The sequence below is a fragment of the Eumetopias jubatus genome, unplaced genomic scaffold (assembly GCF_037043125.1).
Source record: "Eumetopias jubatus isolate StellerSeaLion01/CBP00866 unplaced genomic scaffold, mEumJub1_p1.0 scaffold_5, whole genome shotgun sequence".
Taxonomy (NCBI): Eukaryota; Metazoa; Chordata; class Mammalia; order Carnivora; family Otariidae; genus Eumetopias; species Eumetopias jubatus.
The window spans coordinates 85,030,245-85,048,911 of NW_028274811.1; the positions used below are offsets into that span (position 1 = coordinate 85,030,245).

At 33.9% G+C, this 18,667-nt stretch overlaps 1 protein-coding gene across 2 annotated transcripts in view; it reads left to right on the forward strand.

Annotated features, from left to right (window-relative positions):
- FER (FER tyrosine kinase) overlaps positions 1 to 18,667 on the forward strand; it is a 427,371-nt gene that overhangs the window by 195,661 nt on the left and 213,043 nt on the right. For both annotated transcript variants that reach the window (XM_028102607.2, XM_028102608.2), the window contains 2 exons: positions 1,486 to 1,689; positions 12,426 to 12,548. In XM_028102607.2, the coding sequence (XP_027958408.1) occupies positions 1,486 to 1,689; positions 12,426 to 12,548 (327 nt within the window). The remainder of the gene's footprint in view (positions 1 to 1,485; positions 1,690 to 12,425; positions 12,549 to 18,667) is intronic.

The window sequence follows — 18,667 nt, forward strand, 5'->3', positions numbered from 1 at the left end:
TTTTACCTCATACTTGTGGCTGGTTCTCTGTATAATTTGTTCTTTAAATCTATTTTTGGAAACACTGATTAAAATGTTTTTGAAGTATTATATTTATCATAATTTGTACTAAAAGAGAAGCCTTATTTAGCTTACAAAAAATTTCTGTGTAAGTCACACCATGTATATATTTAAGTAATTAAGTGTATCGTAAGTGGAAGAAGTAGAAACCAAAATGTGAGCTCTTCTTTGAAGTCCATTTGGGACTTTTCAAGTTTCTTTTTTTAAATCAATAGGATAGGTTTTGGATAATGTAAAATGGAACTTTGACTTATAAGTTTTGGGCTTCTTCCTTGGTACAAAACAATGAAGGCTATCATCAGAACTAGTTCTCATTTACCGCAAAGATATCATACTTTTTCCCTATAGAGAGTTCATAACATCATTCTGCGATACCGTATGTGTGAATATTTGCCTTTCATTTATTATTAATTCTAATTTCTCCAATTTATAAATTTCTTTTTCATGAGACATTGTGCATATTGTATTCTAAGTATCTTAAGAGTTAGTGCACATTATTGTACCTTACCCATATAGTACTCTTAACCATCTGGGGCAATTTAGTTCTTTGGATGATAAAAACAAACACACTTTTTACTTGTAACTAGAAAATGTGCTTCCATCTATTATCAATTAGAAACATTTCAAGGACATCTAATTCACTCCTTAGTTATCTGTTAATTGATATTAGCATGTGGTATCCTAAAATAACAGATGATCTGCTTTTCCTGCCATAATCCTGGCTTATTTTGCTACTGTTTTTGCTACTTTTTTATAATTTTGTGTTGGTGATTTCCAGTGCTGCTATTTCTCCTACGGCTTTATTGGCCATTGCTCTTCAGGATCAGGACCAGCCATGTGGCAGTGATAATGGCTAAGGCAGTCAGGGGAATGAGGGCAAGAATGGGAAGGCACAGCAGCAAGGTAGCATCAAATGATACCTTCAATATTCCTTCTGGAACATATGACGTGGGCAGTCTACAGACTGTGTCATTTAAAGTTTATTCCATAAAAATAATTAACTTTTAATTTGAATAAAAATGAAATTGTTTTGTGACAAATTTCTCTGATAATACCCCCTTTTATCATAATTCTCTGGTTGGTAAATTTTAAATATGTGGATTTCTTTTATAATATGGTGAATAAGACTATAAATTCTAACACTGAATGCTAATATTGTGTGCATCTATGTATGATAGATAGAATAAACAAATAAACTCAGAGTATTGAAAGATATGTATTTGAGCTAAACTTCAGCACCAGTGTTCCAAGAGATATTTTCTTTAAAAATTGTGAAAAATTCAGATTCATCGTGAAACTTTTAATTGTCGATTAAAAAGAGGAACGTATATAAGAAGTATTTATAATTGCTATCAATTTTACCAGGAAGAATTCCTATTTTCTCTAATTTACTATTTATTTATTTTTTCTCAATGTTTGCTCAAGTTCTCTGATACGATCCCTATAAGTGAGAAGCCCCTGGCAGAACAGGACTGGTACCATGGAGCAATTCCCAGAATAGAAGCGCAAGATCTATTAAAACAACAAGGAGACTTCTTGGTGCGAGAGAGTCATGGGAAACCTGGTGAATATGTCCTTTCTGTATATTCTGATGGACAAAGGAGACACTTTATCATACAATTTGTTGATGTACGTTTCCAATTTAGTTTACATGTATATTTTGATGTCATTCATTATGCTATAATTATAGTAAAATAATGAATAGTTTGTGATAAATGCCCATAACATTTTATGCTTAGTACTTAATTTTACTTTTTTCTGAATTCCTTCAATACAGTGTGTCAAAATTCACTAAAATGCTGATCTTATTAAGGACATATGTATTTTAAGGTATTATAAATTAAAAATAGTTGTTATAAATTTAAATTAAATTTAAATGTATAAACATTTAAAATATACATATTTTTAAAGATTTTATTTATTTATTTAGAGAGCACAAGCAGGGGGAGGGGCAGAGGGAGAGGAAGGGAGAGAATCTCAAGCAAACTCCTAGCTGAGCACAGAGTCCGATGTAGGGCTTCATCTCACAACCCTGAGATCATGACCTAACCCAAAATCAAGAGTCCGAAGCTTAACTGACAGAGCTACCCAGTGCTCCAAACATTTAAAATATTTTAAGTTAAACATTTAAAATATTTTAAGTTAAACTTGAACATTAAAGCTATTTTAAATTAAAAACTAAAAATACGATTATCACAATTTTTCCTCTTATGCTCCTGAAATTGGCCCTTGAAATTGCTGTCAAAAATGTGCCATGAGAGGGGCACCTAGGTGACTCAGTCAGTCAAGTGTCTGCCTTCAGCTCAGGTCATGATGATGTCCTGGGATCAAGTCCTGGGATCAAGTCCTGCATCGGGCTCCCTGCTCAGTGGGGAGCCTGTTCCTCCCTCTTCCTCTACGTAGACCCTCCCCCAGATTGTGCTCTCTCTCGCTCACTCTCTCAAATAAATAAATAAATTAAAAAAAAATGTATCATGAGAGATTTTTAAGAAATATGTTATTAAATAGGGATAATGAAATTCCTTAATAAATGGGACAATGATAGTTTGAATTAGCTGTATTATTAATTTAGGTTATTGGCATTAATAAACAATAATAGAGAGAGATGAAAAATGTTTAAACTGATTTATTCACATTGTTTCTTCTAATACTAATTTATTTATTGAACTTTAAGTACTGCTAAACTACTTAAGTTTGTTATATTTTTGATTAAGCATTGAACAGATGAAGAGCAATCTCAAAATTTTGTTTAACTTTACCCACGGAGAAATTTTTAGTAATTTTGGTATATGAAGGCCTCTATTTGTCATTTTTTACTCCAGCATTTCAAGTAGTGTGCATTTTCAAGCTGGCTGTCTAAGATTTCATTTAATGTCCAGGCACTGGAATGATACTAATTATCTTACAAAAAGATTGAACCATTATCATTAGATAAAGGTCAGAGGGTTTTAGGTAGATATGTATGTATTAATGTATATATATCTATAATTCTGAGGTGAAATTCACATACCATGAAAGTAACCATTTCACAGTATACAGTGGCATTTCATATATTCACATCTAGAAATTATATTTAAATGAAAATAGATGCCATTCAGATGGGTTAAAAGGAATAAATCCATTAAGGTTTGTATTATAATTTTCATAGCCTTGTTAATTTTGTGTAGTATTCAGACCTCAACTTCAAAATCATATTTTCCTATGTTCGTACATCCAACCTGCTGTTTCTAGTAATATGTCATTCCTTATTTCCTTGGCAAACTCTTTTATAATTTGTATGTGCCTTTAAGTTATGGATGTAGACAAATTCCCTGTTCCAACCTGTGACCGTGCTAGCAATATTTATAAAACGGTATGCGAAGTGTAGAAGGAAAGGTCATAGGTAAAGTATAAACTAAAATTTATGTGAATGTCTCCCTCTATTTTCTAAGCTCTGAAAGTTACTATTTTAAAAATATGTCATACATTAAATAAGACTGAAATATTTCCCTATTACCACTTATAGTTTAAAATGTAACTGTAGGAATTTAAATTAGTATTCTTAGAAACAAAAAGGAAAGGGTTTACTTGCAAATTACCAGTTGTCTTTAATATTTTCACTTTAAGTGACTAAAATGAACAGCATAATATATCCTGAAAATAAGACATTGTTGCAGGTTCACATATGAGATTTTAGTCAGCTTCTTTCTGTCATTGAAATTTTGCAAAGATCTCTGTTTAGGATGAGAGTGCTTGTATTTCTGTGAATGTCTCAGGTTTTCCACTGCCTAATTTTATTTAGTTAATTCTTACTATATATAATGTTGTGTTCTTCAATCAGTAGAAAATAGGAGTTTTGATATGATCTAGACTTTTGGGAGAGTTTTTTATTCTTTTTCATTTTGTGTGGGTAGATATTCTGTGAGCTAAAATTAAACCATTTCCTTCCTCATATACATGTTGCTTGAAAGGGGCCAATAAATGGGGGAATTCATTATCATATATTTAATGGTTGCCTATTATAGTCCAATCAAGGAGTTTATAATCTAATAGTAGATTATAAAGGCTCTACATAAATGAGGGGATAGGTGTCCTAGGAGGGGAAGACATAAAGAAAGTTGAGATTTTAGAAAATGAGAAAAATACCAAATAACATGAAAAAAGCATTGAACTTGTTATCATAAGACTTGGGATTCCATCCCATTTCTGCACTTTAGAAGGTCTGTGGTTTGGAAAGTAATGGAGTTAACAGCCTGTATCATGATTGTGGGAATCAAATCAATAAGTACATGTTTTGTAAGGTGTAAAGTGCTATGCAAATATTAAGCATTTTTACCATTGTTTGATGAGTTTATCTGAGAAAAAATACAAATGTATTTTGTAAGAAATATCCATTAATTTGAAAAGTTAATTTAAAAAATATCTTTTGGTATCCATGAGATTTATTTGTGAAATTTAAGTAATAATGAAAGTGTTGTTTTAGAATTTATATATTTAAGTTTGAGGTATTCATCAATCACAAATAATGGTATTTAGCAACATTGTCTCTGTCAACTACAGTGTAGGATGGTAATTATTTTGAAGCTGGGTTTTGTTTTGTATGCATCACACAGTTACTTTTTAACATGTGGTGAAACTCTGCATGCTGTGAACATTATGTGAACATTATGAATGATCAAGATGGACACAGATACTTTCAATTTTTAAATTTTTTACTATTTTAGCAGAGAATATCTATCTTTTATCTTAACTCTTCAAGCAAGAAGGGTTATACTTTTTATTGGACACTAAATATATTAATTTCATAAAGTCAGATAATATTAAGCATATCTAGGAACATCTGAATCTCAGTGTAATTCTAGTGTTAGTCACCGACCTGTTCCATAGTTACCAGCCTGGGTAGGGTGTTTGATGTAACAGAGTTTGTACCTAAACATATTTAGAGTTTGTTCCTGAAACTGTTTATTTTGTGTCGTAAATGTTGATAGATTTTCATAGAGATTCACATAGCATTGTTCCATTTGATAAGTAAATGTATTTTTGTGTATGATAAAACAAAAATACATGTAGTAAGACAGAAGTACTCCAGAAAGATCTCAATATTAATGGGAAAGTGCCCAGTTATATTTCTCTAATTTATTTATATGACAGGCATTTGCTAAAAACCCATTTTTTTGCAAAGTACCATGTTATTCACTGTAAGGAGATGAAACTAAAAAATGTATGGCCTACTTGTCAGTGAACTTAAAACCTAGTAGGTGAGACATTGGTAGAATTCATGAACAGAGAAATATTAAAGATGCAGAATTAGGGATGATGGAGCCAAGAAAATTTGAAATAACATATGGTGATGAATTAAAAATAACAACATAATAATAAATATTTTAAAATAAAACAAAAAAGTCCTCTATATAATGGCATATCATCATCTTTTATTTCTTCATCCATTTATTCAGGAAATACTAATTGAGTGAGTAATGTGTAAGGCCCAGGGATATGAGTCAATAAAACAAAAATAACCCCAAAGTGGAGGTTGTAATTACTCTGTGAAATTGGGTAGCTCAATGTATTAAATCACTGATTCACTCAACAGGTGTTTATTGGATGTCTATTATGTGCTAAGTTCCACTTCGAGCTGGTAGATTTAGTCTCTGCATGTACCAGACAGGTTTACTTTGTTCTGTTGTTGTCACAATCTCTAGGCTCTTTGAACTACATGTATTTTTAAATTCATGCCATGGGTCTTAAGGAAGACTGAGTGAAAGCGAGTAAATCCCAGACTTGTTTGAATGACAGTTGATTCCAAGTTTGTGCCTTATTGTTGTATATTTAGAGTTATTTTAATCACTCTACTCCTATCCTTCAAGGACCCAAGAGAAGGCAATAAATAACTTAAAGTCAAAATAAACTGTCATAAGTTATCATTTTCTGTGTCCCTGACACATGATTAAAGACTTAGGAGACTTTCTTCTTTAACAGTTAAACAAAGCCTTTCCAAAACCTCATTAATATTAATTTCCAGGAAATACTGATTGAGTACTTTTAAGGCCCAGGGATATAATGGTGGAGCTTATAGTCTAGGAGGGAGGCTCGCGGTCACTCATAAATCACACATGTTATATATAATTATAAACCGTAAAGTAATAATTACAAAGCTGTAGATACACATTGCTATAAAAGCTTTTAACTGGCAAACTTAAGGAAGTTAAGTTTGAGACATCTGAAGAATGAGTAAAAGTTAACTAGGAAAAGACATACTGAAACCATATTTCCCAAACTCTCCAACAATCTTTCCTGTGTACTGGTTTAATGAGTTACTTTAAGTATTCCATGTGCCATTTTTATTTGAGAAAGCTAGAGCTTATGTTTTATATTTTCATTTTTAGGTATTTTACCAAAAAAAGGAATGTTTTTTTAGCCTTTTGTTTTTTGTTTAGCTTATTCATCTCAGCTGCTGCTTTCCGAAATCTATCTTGCTTGCTTGCTTGCTTTTCCTTAAGCCTGCTTGTTCTCAGTTCTTTTTCAGGGGATCTACTCAGGCATATTATTTCAGATTATACATTCATTGAATCCCCTTCTCATTTTTATGTGTGTATTCTGCCCTGTCTAACTTCTTTGTATAATAACAGTACTCTGGAAGTGTGTATAGAAACAAAATCTGATTCTGTTTTTTTGTTTTTCATCCATATGCCTGATTGATTCTTAAGTAGCACAATGATAACTCAGAAACAAATTCTAGATGTAGCAAATGTTTTCCTAACACCATCTTCTGGGTTCAGTGTATATTCTTTGAGATTTTTTTTGATATATTCTAATTATAGGCATCTATATAATTTATAAAATTTGAGTTATATCATATTTTTGTTCATACTTTTATTTTAATGACATATTACATGATACATAATCGTGTATTACAAATGACAACAAAATGATCTTCATAGAAATTTGCAAAAATTTATTCTATACTACTATTTTTTATTGCTTCTGTTGGAATTCACTTAAGAGATCATTAGTAGCAACCTTAGCTCCAAAGAAAAGTGTCTGATTTAAAGATTAGTCTGGATTCTCTCTGTTGTATTATTGCCAAAGCTATGTAGAAAACTTAAAAAAGAATCCATTTGAATGTGAACCAAATCTCATGTCATCTGAGCTACAAGAAATTTACACAGATTTGTAACAAGGTCAGATTATAATATTCGGAATTTTAAGAGTATCACGAAACAAGTCCTCAGCAGTTTTTGTGAATGTGCTACTTTTGACCTTAGCTTGAGCCTTAGCTGAACTTTTTAAGCATATGTCGTCTTAGCATTGTTTTTAGATTCATTACTGTATCTTCATTGATAAAGTGAGTTAACTGGTTTTGCGCAATTTAGGACTCTGACAACTTCACTGATGTTGAACTGATTGCTTTAGAAGGATAATTGCTAGAAATCAGTTTCTTATTTCATCCCATGAAGTAAGTACTGCTGCTTGTATCACTCACTGTCTTCATCATGATTACTATGTCAGTGGAAGAAAACTCTCTTTAACTTAAAACCTAGATATGTTCTTAAGTGAAAATTCCCATTATTCCATTCACTGTTTCAGAGGTGTGTTAGAATTTTATATAAGACATTGTATTATGATACTAGTGGCTGGTCTGAAATTTGATTCTATGTAAATTTATCATGTTACTTACTTTTTATTAGACATTGTACTCCAGTGTGTTGAGTTTGCATGAGTGTGTGTTTTCAATATTCATTTCCAAGTTAAGTTATCTGATTTGTCTCTTTAGCTTCACGGTCATTTTATATGCATTATATTTCATTTATTCGTACATGTTTATAGATCCAGGCAATACATGCCAGTCACTCTTCTAGACCATGGTGATACTGTAATGAAATGGATCAAATAATCCTAAAATTTGTATGGAACCAGAAAAGACCCTGAATAGCCAGAGAAATGTTGAAAAAGAAAAGTTGGTGGCATCACAGTTCCAGACTTCAAGCTCTATCACAAAGCTGTCATCATCAAGACAGTATGGTACTGGCACAAAAACAGACACATAGATCCATGGAACAGAAGAGAGCCCAGAAATGGACCCTCAACTCTATGGTCAACTAATCTTCAACAAAGCAGGAAAGAATGTCCAATGGAAAAAAGGCAGTCTCTTCAACAAATGGTGTTGGGAAAATTGGACAGCCACCTGCAGAAGAATGAAACTGGACCATTTCCTTACACCACACACAAAAATAAACTCAAAATGGATGAAAGACCTAAACGTGAGACAGGAGTTCATCAAAATCCTAGAGGAGAACACAGGAGAACACAGGCAGCAACTTCTTCGACCCCAGCCTCAGCAACTTCTTCCTAGAAACATTGCCAAAGGCAAGGGAAGCAAGGGCAAAAATGGACTATTGGGACTTCATCAAGATAAAAAGCTTCTGCACAGCAAAGAAAATAGTCCACAAAACCAAAAGACAACCGACAGAATGGGAGAAGATATTTGCAAATGACATATCAGATAAAGGGCTAGTATCCAAAATCTATAAAGAACTTATCAAACTCAACACCCAAAGAACAAATGATCCAATCAAGAAATGAACAGAAGACATAAACAGACATTTTTCCAAAGAAGACATCCAAATGGCCAACAGACACATGAAAAAGTGCTCACCATCGCTTGGCATCAGGGAAATCCAAATCAAAACCTCGATGAGATACCACCTCACACCAGTCAGAATGGCTAAAATTAATAAGTCAGGAAACAACAGATGTTGGCGGGGATGTGGAGAAAGGGGGACCCTCCTACACTGTTGGTGGGAATGCAAGCTGGTGCAGCCACTCTGGAAAACAGTATGGAGGTTCCTCAAGAAGTTGAAAATAGAGCTGCCCTACAACCCAGCAATTGCAGTACTGGGTATTTACCCCAAAGATACAAATGTAGTGATCCGAAGGGGTACGTGCACCCCAATGTTTATAGCAGCAATGTCCACAATAGCCAAACTGTGGAAAGAGCCAAGATGTCCATCAACAGATGAATGGATAAAGACGATGTGATATATATATATATATATATACACACACACACACACACACACAATGGAATATTATGCAGCCATCAAAAATACCCCCCGAAATCTTGCCATTTGCAACGACGTGGATGGAACTAGAGGGTATTATGCTAAGCAAAATAAGTCAGTCAGAGAAAGATGTGTATCATATGATCTCACTGATATGAGGAATTCTTAATGTCAGGAAACAAACTGAATGTTGCTAGAGTGGTCGGGGGTGGGAGGGATGGGGTGGCTGGGTGATAGACACTGGGGAGTGTATGTGCTATGGTGAGCGCTGTGAATTGTGTAAGACTGATGAATCACAGACCTGTACCTCTGAAACAAATAATACATTATATGTTAAAAAAAATTAAAAAGATAGTAGGAAGGGAAAAATGAAGGGGGGAAATCGGAGGGGGAGACGAACCATGAGAGACTATGGACTCTGAGAAACAAACTGAGGGTTCTAGAGGGGAGGAAGGTGGGGGGATGGGTTAGCCTGGTGATGGGTATTAAAGAGGGCACATATTGAATGGAGCCCTGGGTGTTAGACGCAAACAAGGAATCATGGATCACTACATCAAAAACTAATGATGAAACGTATGGTGATTAACATAACATGATAAAATAAAATTAAAAAAAAAAGAAATGACAATAAATTTGAGAGACCAAAAAAAAAAATCTGTATTTAAAGAGATACAAGGAATGTTTTTATTCTTTTTTGGGGGAAAAAAGCCAGCTAATTGTCACACCACTGGAGCCACTTGTCATCATCAATGAATTTGGAATACTTGCCTCTTTCATAAAATAAAAATAGACATTTTTTCTAAGAAAAAAAGCAAATGTAAAAATTTATCACCTCATGAGCTTACATTCTAGAGAAGATAGGCAATAAACAAGAAAAATAAAATATGTATGATATTAGATGGTGGTAAGTTCTGAGGAGAAAAATTTAATAAGGAAAAGGAGATAAGAAATTTAGTTGTGGTGAGAAAATGGGGAATTGAATATTGTATAGAGAAGAGAAGACCTCACTGAAAAGGTGACTTATGCTGAAAGACTGGAGCAAGTAAGGGAGCCATTATCCATATGGCCATCTGAGGAACTATTCAAGCAGCAAATGTCAACTCCCTGACTAAGGAGTATATATAGTGTGTTTTACAACAAGAAGGAAAGGAGTGTGGCTGGAGGGAATTGGGGGTGGGGGTAGTGGTAAGAGAGATGACAGAGGACAGATTATGTAGAGTCTTATAGACCATGGTAGAGACTTTGGCTTTTATTCTGAGGGAGATAAGAATATAGCAAAGTAATGGAATTATCTGTAACAGGATCTACTGATACTATGTTAAGAGTAGATTGAAGGAATCAGACAAAGGGAGTAACAGTATATAAATATTTAACTTTATGGAGGAATGCATTGTCAGTAAATATTGACTAACAGAACTGTATCTATTTAAAGTGTATAACATGATGGTTTGATATACATTGTAAAATGATTACCAGGATCAAGATATTTAACACCTCACAGTTAAGAAAGTTAAATACTTTCTTGTGTACATGGTGAGAATGCTTAAGATTTACTCTCAGCAACGTTCAAGGATATAATACTGTATATTTGGTTGAAATATTACCATTGTTACTATTGTTACTAGCTGTTACATTTCTATAACCTTTTACATTTCTTTATTTTTTAATCAATTTAATATAAGAATGCCTTCCAGGATAGCTGATTATTTACAGATAATGATTATTCCTTGAGAAAATGTGATTTACACTTTAAGGTATTCTTTGGAAAATGTTTCTTTTCCTATATCTGGGTTTGGAATTATTTTTCTAACCCAAGGATTATTATTGCTTTGGTGATTTAATAATTGAGTGTGTACCGTGTGCCATATTCTGGGCACAGGGATTTGCATGTTGACACTTGGTCAGGCCTCATATTTACTCTTTAAGAAGATCCAAATATTGTTTGTTTCACCAATGAATAAATGGAGACACTGAGACAACTTGCTGAGCACATTGCATGCCTAATAATAGATTAGCGTCTTCAGTAAGAAATATTCTTAACATCGTTGTTAATGTATCATAGTAGGTCTGGCTGCTATATACAAAAATTTTCTAGGCAGTTTATTAACAATTTGCCCTGACTTGACTCTAACGCAAACTGCCTTGAGTTAAATTATATTCTATGGTTAGTTTTATAGTCAGCTAACTCCTGTTTGACCCTCACTTGATAAAACAAATATCCATTTAAAGGTGGTCTATAAGTTGAATTTTGGTAAATTGAATCTTATATATGGAAAAGGAGCTTTAATTTTTTTAATCTTTTAAGTATGAAAATAATCTTCCAGTAATAAAAATAATATCCAAATTTAGGTAATTTTAAATGTCTTATTTCTTAACATAGAGTTTTCTTAGAGCATATTCATGTTGGTGTCTGTACATATCACCTGTATAGGTATGGGTGAGCACTTTGTGAACAGTCTGATAGAAGTTTTTAATACATTACATTGCATTCCAGTGCTTCCTGCATTGAAAAGTATGGCCAATAAGATATTTTTTATTTGCTAAATTTACTGCTTTCAATTTATTCATTTGATAACCGACCTGCATGCCTATTTGAAATATGAAGACACAGAAAAGAGGTTGTGGCAGAGTTTGAGAAAATGTTACTTATCTAATATTATAAAACCACAAAGTGCAAGATTTGAGCATGCTGATATTTGCAGTTTTGTCACTGTGCATTTTATTTCTTTGTCAATGGTGTGTAAATGACTAGGTGCTTTTGGTGAAAGAATAATACATGAATAACCCCATAAGAGAAATACCAATTACTACTATATTGGTAAGTAGGAAATAGTGATCATCTGAGGTGTTCTTCAAATATGTATCATTATATTGGATATAATACAATAGCTTCAAGCTTTTGATGTTATTTTTGATCTTGGAAGTTTTATCAGATGTGGCATATATGTAAATATTATGTAAATGCATTGCTTGTTTATTAAGTCAAATGTATCTCATGCTTTATTTCCTTTGGTTATCATTTAGCAAAATGCATTCCAGGTCTTTGTTAGTTTTTCATTTTCTTCCTTCATTTCTTTCTCTTTTTTAATGGTTTCAAGTATGTTTAGTCATTATAAAAATTAATTTCTTGATGGAAAGTTAAAATTTTTCAGCATGTTGGAGTTTTATTTATCTATTTATTTTTACTCTCACCATCTTAACCATTCAGTAGTATTATGTACATTCATACAATAGTTTTTCTTAGTGGATCTTAATTTATTGCTGAACGTGGTCTTGCTGAAGCAGTGTCTTCATATTTATTCTACTTTATTGTTCTTTCTCCAGAATCTATATCGATTTGAAGGCACTGGTTTTTCAAACATTCCTCAACTTATAGATCATCACTATACAACAAAACAGGTCATCACTAAGAAATCAGGTGTAGTTCTGCTGAATCCTATTCCTAAGGTAAGTGCATTTATGTGTGTATACACACATACACACACACGTATATTTTAAATGTGAGTTAACATTTACCACAACAAATAAAGTTCTTACATTATTTATAAAAGCTTGGAAACAAAAGGGCCTTGTGATTACCACTCGTACTAATGTTGAAGCATAGCATTTCCTTGGTTTTATTAAGATGGGTTGCCTTTTTATTCAGTGTTTGCTGGGTTACAAATGGTCTATTCTTTTTTTTTTTCCTTCCCAGTTTTCCTTAAAAGACTTAACACTTTTTTTTTTACTTTATAAGATTCAGACTTTGAGTTGAGTTTATACAAGATTTTAAGATGTAGAAGTCAAAGAATATGTCCAGCCATTAAAAGTAAATTAGAATTTTAATTTTGGATGTTAAGTTTACAATGTATTATGAGACATTAGAAGTTTTAAAAGCTACACTATTTTTCTCAAATATGGTAAATCCTAAGTTTCTTATGTGGAGCCGGCAGGTAACTAGCTGGGTGAGAGATTGTTCTAGGTAATTTTTACCTCCGAGATCTAGCACAGAACACATTACTTTCAGGTGCTTTAGGATATTTGGGAGGTAAGGAATGGGTATGAAGATGGCTTGTGTTTTAAGGTAAATGCTGTGGGGCCTGGCCCAAAGTGGAGCAACGGAGCTCGCTTGGCTTCTGAGTACTTTTGCTGTTTCAGAACTTGAACTGGGGTGGTCAAGAGTCCTTTTCTTTGAGGCCATCTACTATGAAGAACAGTGTAGCCATAAACAGCCAGAAAACCTGGCAGGTTAATGTCTGCTAATTCAATTTTTATATATCTAGGGATGACTTTTAATATGAAGCAAGTGCTATTCCCAAGAATGCTAATGTGTAATCCAGATTCTGCTAAAGAAATTAAAAAAAAATCAAAACAGCTGTTATACTATCCTTTGTTAGTCTACAACATAATGTCTATATTTGTACTTACATTATATTACTCAGTCATTACTGAGGGGCAGAGCCTTAACATTGCTTTCACAGAAGATTTTGACTGTCAGTTGCTAAACACTAGTTCTGTGGGTAAGAAATTGGCCTTCTTTCACAATTTTCTGGAATTATAAGATTGGCTCATTTCTTCATTTATATTTTTCCATTTGCTATTTCCCCCATTTTAACTTCAGAAAACCATATAAAAATTCTCTGTTAGTTTGAAATAGGTTGTCCCATTTTTCTCCAGTAAAACAGAGAAGTCTGTCAATGTTTCCTCTTCCATAAATGAATAACTGCTGTTGTTCTGCAGAATTCTAGGAGTTCTTTCCTTTGATTAAGGTGATCTATGCCTGTGGCTTCATTTACTTACTTATATAGCAGAGGCTTACAAATTTATATTCCTAACTTACATTTATGTCTTTCCCAAAAGACAAAAGAGATTTTTCTACTCTTTACCTAAAACTGAGTTTATCACCTTTAACTCCAAAATTTATTCTTCATTTTTTAGTGTATGGCACAAGTTTTCCCCACTATTCAAAAGTAGAGTGTTCCTATGAAACCTTTTATAAGCCAAAATGACATAAAGCAAAGAAGCAATTACCATTTCACAAAAGTGAAAGTCCTCTTTGAATTTCTTTTGGTTAGCAAAAACAAGTACTAATATAAGTCTTTGGTAAGAGCAGAGTGGCATAAAGCAAACTTTTGGTTAATGGGGGAAAGCTATACCACCAAATACTTAGCTGCTCAAACCATAAATGTATGGGTTGTCTTGAACCTCTCCTCTACCACTACCCTCCCTCTATCACTATAAGTGACAGGAGTTTTGTATCCTTACCTGTACATGTAAAAGTAGGAATTAAAGTATAATTCCAGCATAAAATAAAATTCAGCACAGTGAAGATACTTTTTACCCATGTTAGGTCAACAAGATATGCAACTGGGTTTTCAGAGATATTGATATCCCAGTTTACAGCCAACCAAATATTTGCATTTTCTACTAGCTGAGCCAGGTCTAAATTGAGAGACCAAAGCCATAAAAGAGGCACATAAAAATGCAGATCTGGGCTTGAATAAGAATATATAATTTCAAATAAAGCTATATCCTTCTCTATATAACGTTTTCCATGAAATGAGTCTAGATAAATGGAAAAGATTCTGTGGACTGTTACATGGTCAATTATTCTTTCTCCCAAACCCCTAACACTGGCTGTGGAGCTGATTCTCTCATCATTTTATATAGCAATAGCTATGAAAATAACTGTAGACTGAAAGCTATAGAAGATTAAGGAGCTATGTATGATTGTTTTATGAGGTAGAAATTTGAAGTTTATCTAGCTGACTATTAACCTGATCTAAAGTACTGGTATTTGAAATATGCAGATCATTATCTGTTTGTTGTAAATATTGTTATGCATGTTATTTAATGAATCATATTATGCTTTTAAAAGAAAATCACAAAGCAGAGGTTGTAAAAGACAGTTTTCAATTATGAGTGAAGAACAAATTGATACGGATTTTATTATGGTGGTATTATCTGTTATATATCTTCCTTTGAGAAATTATTTATACTCATAACAGGAATCTATTTCTTGATTTGATTTGTGTAAGAAGTTAATGTCTTTGACCACATAATATGCTGTAAAACATCTCATTTCCATCTTGCCAGACTTCATTTTTAGCCTATGTAAAGAATGCTATTTTGGTCTCAATATAATTTCTGTTTATAGCAACTTACTGCTCACTTCCTATTTATTTCTTTCTTACCTGTGAAAATACAAGTATATCATCATAATGCCTAACTGGAGGACACAGTGGCCAAAGGATTCCCTTTCCTATCTCCAGAAGTACAGAAAACTAGACAATCTAGGATTAGGATTTATTTAACTTTCTCATGATAATAAAGCTAGTGGGTGCCCAAGCCACCCCTCCCTCACCCTCCATGGGCTCATTTCTCCTGCGCTGCTTCCCAAAGCCTGTGAAAAGGTATGGAAGATGCAAGCCATTGTTTTAACCAAGGGTTATTGATCACCCAGCACCATCGTTCTTATGTTAGGAAGCACACTGGATACGCACAGGGCCTTTTCTTTACTGAGTCAGTTTCTGTTCCAATGTCACTTCACCACAGAGGCCTTTTCTGACTACCTGGCGTGAAATAACCCCTTATGTCCTTTTGTTCCCCTCTTCCCCTCTTAGAATCTTTTTGCTGTAGTTGTGTTTACTTGGAATTACTTCACGTGATGTAGTTGTACTTGTGTGTCTTCCTCAAGTGGAATGTAAATCCCTAAGGGCCAGCATTACATTTAACAGTTAGAGCAGCTGTAGTGCCAGTGCCTAGACCCGGGCTCACCTGTAGTAGGAGTTCAGTAAACGTTTGTTGAAGCGCTGAATTGCTAGAAACCAGCTACCTGCTGAGCGTTTGATAGCACTATCTCATTTAACCCTTACATATTCTTAGGAAGTATTATAATTACCCCATACAAGATTAATGTTGTTTTTAACCTCATACAATGTTATGAATGAGGAGCTGAAGCTTAAAATCCTAAACAATTTGCCCAAGATAACACAACAGATAAGACACAGAGCTGAGATGGGAGCCTGTGTTCTTACCTCCTATGTGTCTGGACTGTAGAGCCTAGACTTCAGAGACTAGAATAAACTGCTTATTTTAAGGAACAAGGGTGTGGGTTTAAGGAAAAGGAAGTATCTTTGATTCCATAAAATGTTAAATTGAAAAAGACTGTAACATATCAAAAACTGTGCCACAAGTCTTTATGAAAGGAAAATCAATAAACAGTAATATTGGGTGGCAAAACTAGGATTTGAGGTTAAATATAGGGCTTGATAAAATTTAGTTAAGAAAGACACCTAGTTCAACTTTAACATTTAAATGGTAACTTGAAAGTTTATTTGCCTTGTTAAGCTTGATACTGCTTCAGACTTAGCTGTTTTTTAAAAAGAAATATCTTTCAGAATGGAAATTAAAGTTCATGAATAAATTCAGGTGAGTTAGGCAATGAGCCATTAAGTTGAACTTTAGACAAATGACTTGACTGCCAACTTAAATCAAGTACTTGTGGCTTTTCATCAGAATTTGGTGCAGGATGCCAGAACAGTAGAGGCAGATTTTTGCAGAGAGGAAGTCTCTCTGTGACAGATCTGAGGCAATCGCTTTCATGTTGGACACATGCAAACGAAGAACACTTCATACAAGAGAAAGTTGTACTCTTAACTAGGTCTTCTCTTCATGCTCTTAGTTTCGGATCACTTAAAGACTATTTCACATAGCTTGTTGAGTAACATAGCTTGCTTCGTCCAGTATTACTGTTTAATGATTTTCCTTTTATAGAGGTTGTGATACAGTTTTTGACATGTTGAAGTCTTTTTCAATTTAACGTTTTATGGAATTAAAGAGACTTCTTTTTCCTTAAATCTATACCCATGTTCCTTAACTATGTAATTAAATTATTAACATAATTTAAAATTTTAGTAAAAAGAAGACTGGAAAATATATGTGATTCACTATTTATTCACTCAGGAAATATTTACTTAACACACACTCTCTGCTGGCCAGTGATCTATATTATGTCAGAGTGCAGTAAATGCTACAAAAATGAAGCCTATCAAGAAGATAATGACCTGGGTGTGATGATGAGGTCAGGGGTTGGGTGGTGTGTATATGTGCGTGTGTGTGTGTGTGTATGTGTGTGTATGTAGGGGCAGCTGCTTATTTAAAAAGCATTGTGATCTAAGAAGTCCTCCTAATGAATTTTGAAGAGAAACGTGAACCAAACCAAGGACTTCTCTGTATGGTTATATGCAGGAGTAATAGTAAAAGTCTTTAAGAGCACAGCATGATTACTGGCCTATGAGAACAGATGCCAACTCCAAACCGCTAGAGCCATGCTGGTGTTGATTGGCTGAATATCTTCCATGAGTGTCTGGGGAAAGAGTGTTCCTTGGTATAACTGAGGAGCTGCAGAAGCTAGTGTGGCAGGAACAGCATGGTCAAATGGAACAGTGTTTGGAGGTGAACACAGATTTGGTTTAATTTAATAACATGTATATTATCTTAAAAGGTCAGTTGTTTATTATATAATTTAAGAAATTCATTTGAGTAGAAGCTCAGTGTAAAATTTTATAAGTTCTCATAGTGAGTCTTCTCAAAACAAAAGGTTTAATAGTGCTAGTGAATTTCAAGGGAGTATTTTTGCAGTAATATGGCCATCTAAATAAATTAGAGTAAAACCCATGTTTTTAATTTCTAAGAACTTTTCTCCCCAGCCCATTGTTTTTTTTTAATTTTTGTTTTGCTGTTTTTGGGGGGTTTTTCTCTGCCACGCTACCAAGCAGTTAATTCAGTTCTGACACTACTTGGAGATAGAGTCAGATCCCATAGGTTAAAGACTCAGTTCTACAAGACTGCCCCCCTCCTCTGCCCAACTTCAGATGCCAGTCTTAACTCCAGGTTGTCACCTGTGCTTCTGATGCCCTGGTGATAGATTTGAGATTCCAACAACTCCCTCTTTAGGTTCAATTAATTTGCTAGAGTGTCTCACAGAACTCAGAAAAACATCTACTTAGTAGATGCCCAGATTAATATGGTGAAAGTACGTAACTCAGGAACAGCCAGATGTCAGAGATGCCTAAGACAAGGTATGTGGGAAGGGGAACGGCACTTTCTTGATTTCTAAGGGTACAACTGTCCCCAAATTCCCACACTCTTACCGACTTGGAAACTCTCCCTACCTCTGGGTTTACATGGAGACTTTATTCCATAGGAATGATTAATTAAATCATTGAGCACTGGGGCTTGAACTCAATCTCCAGCCTCTCTTCTCTCCCTGGAGGTCAAGAGAGTGGGACTGAAACTCCCACCTCTCAAATCACAAGGTTAGCTTTCTAGCCCTATCCTTAGGTTACCCAACCATCATCATTAACATAACAAAAGACACCTTTATGGCCCTCAGCACTTAGGAATTTCCAAGGGTTTTTGGACCTTTTTGCCAGAAAAGGAGACAAAGACAAAATATAATTTCTTATAATAAATCATAATATCACAGTCAGTAGTAGTATTTTAGGAGGCATCTAGCTAGCTGGGCTTTTCCAGTTAATCCTCTTATGCTGTTCATTTGTATGGAATTTTTAAAATCTGAAGAT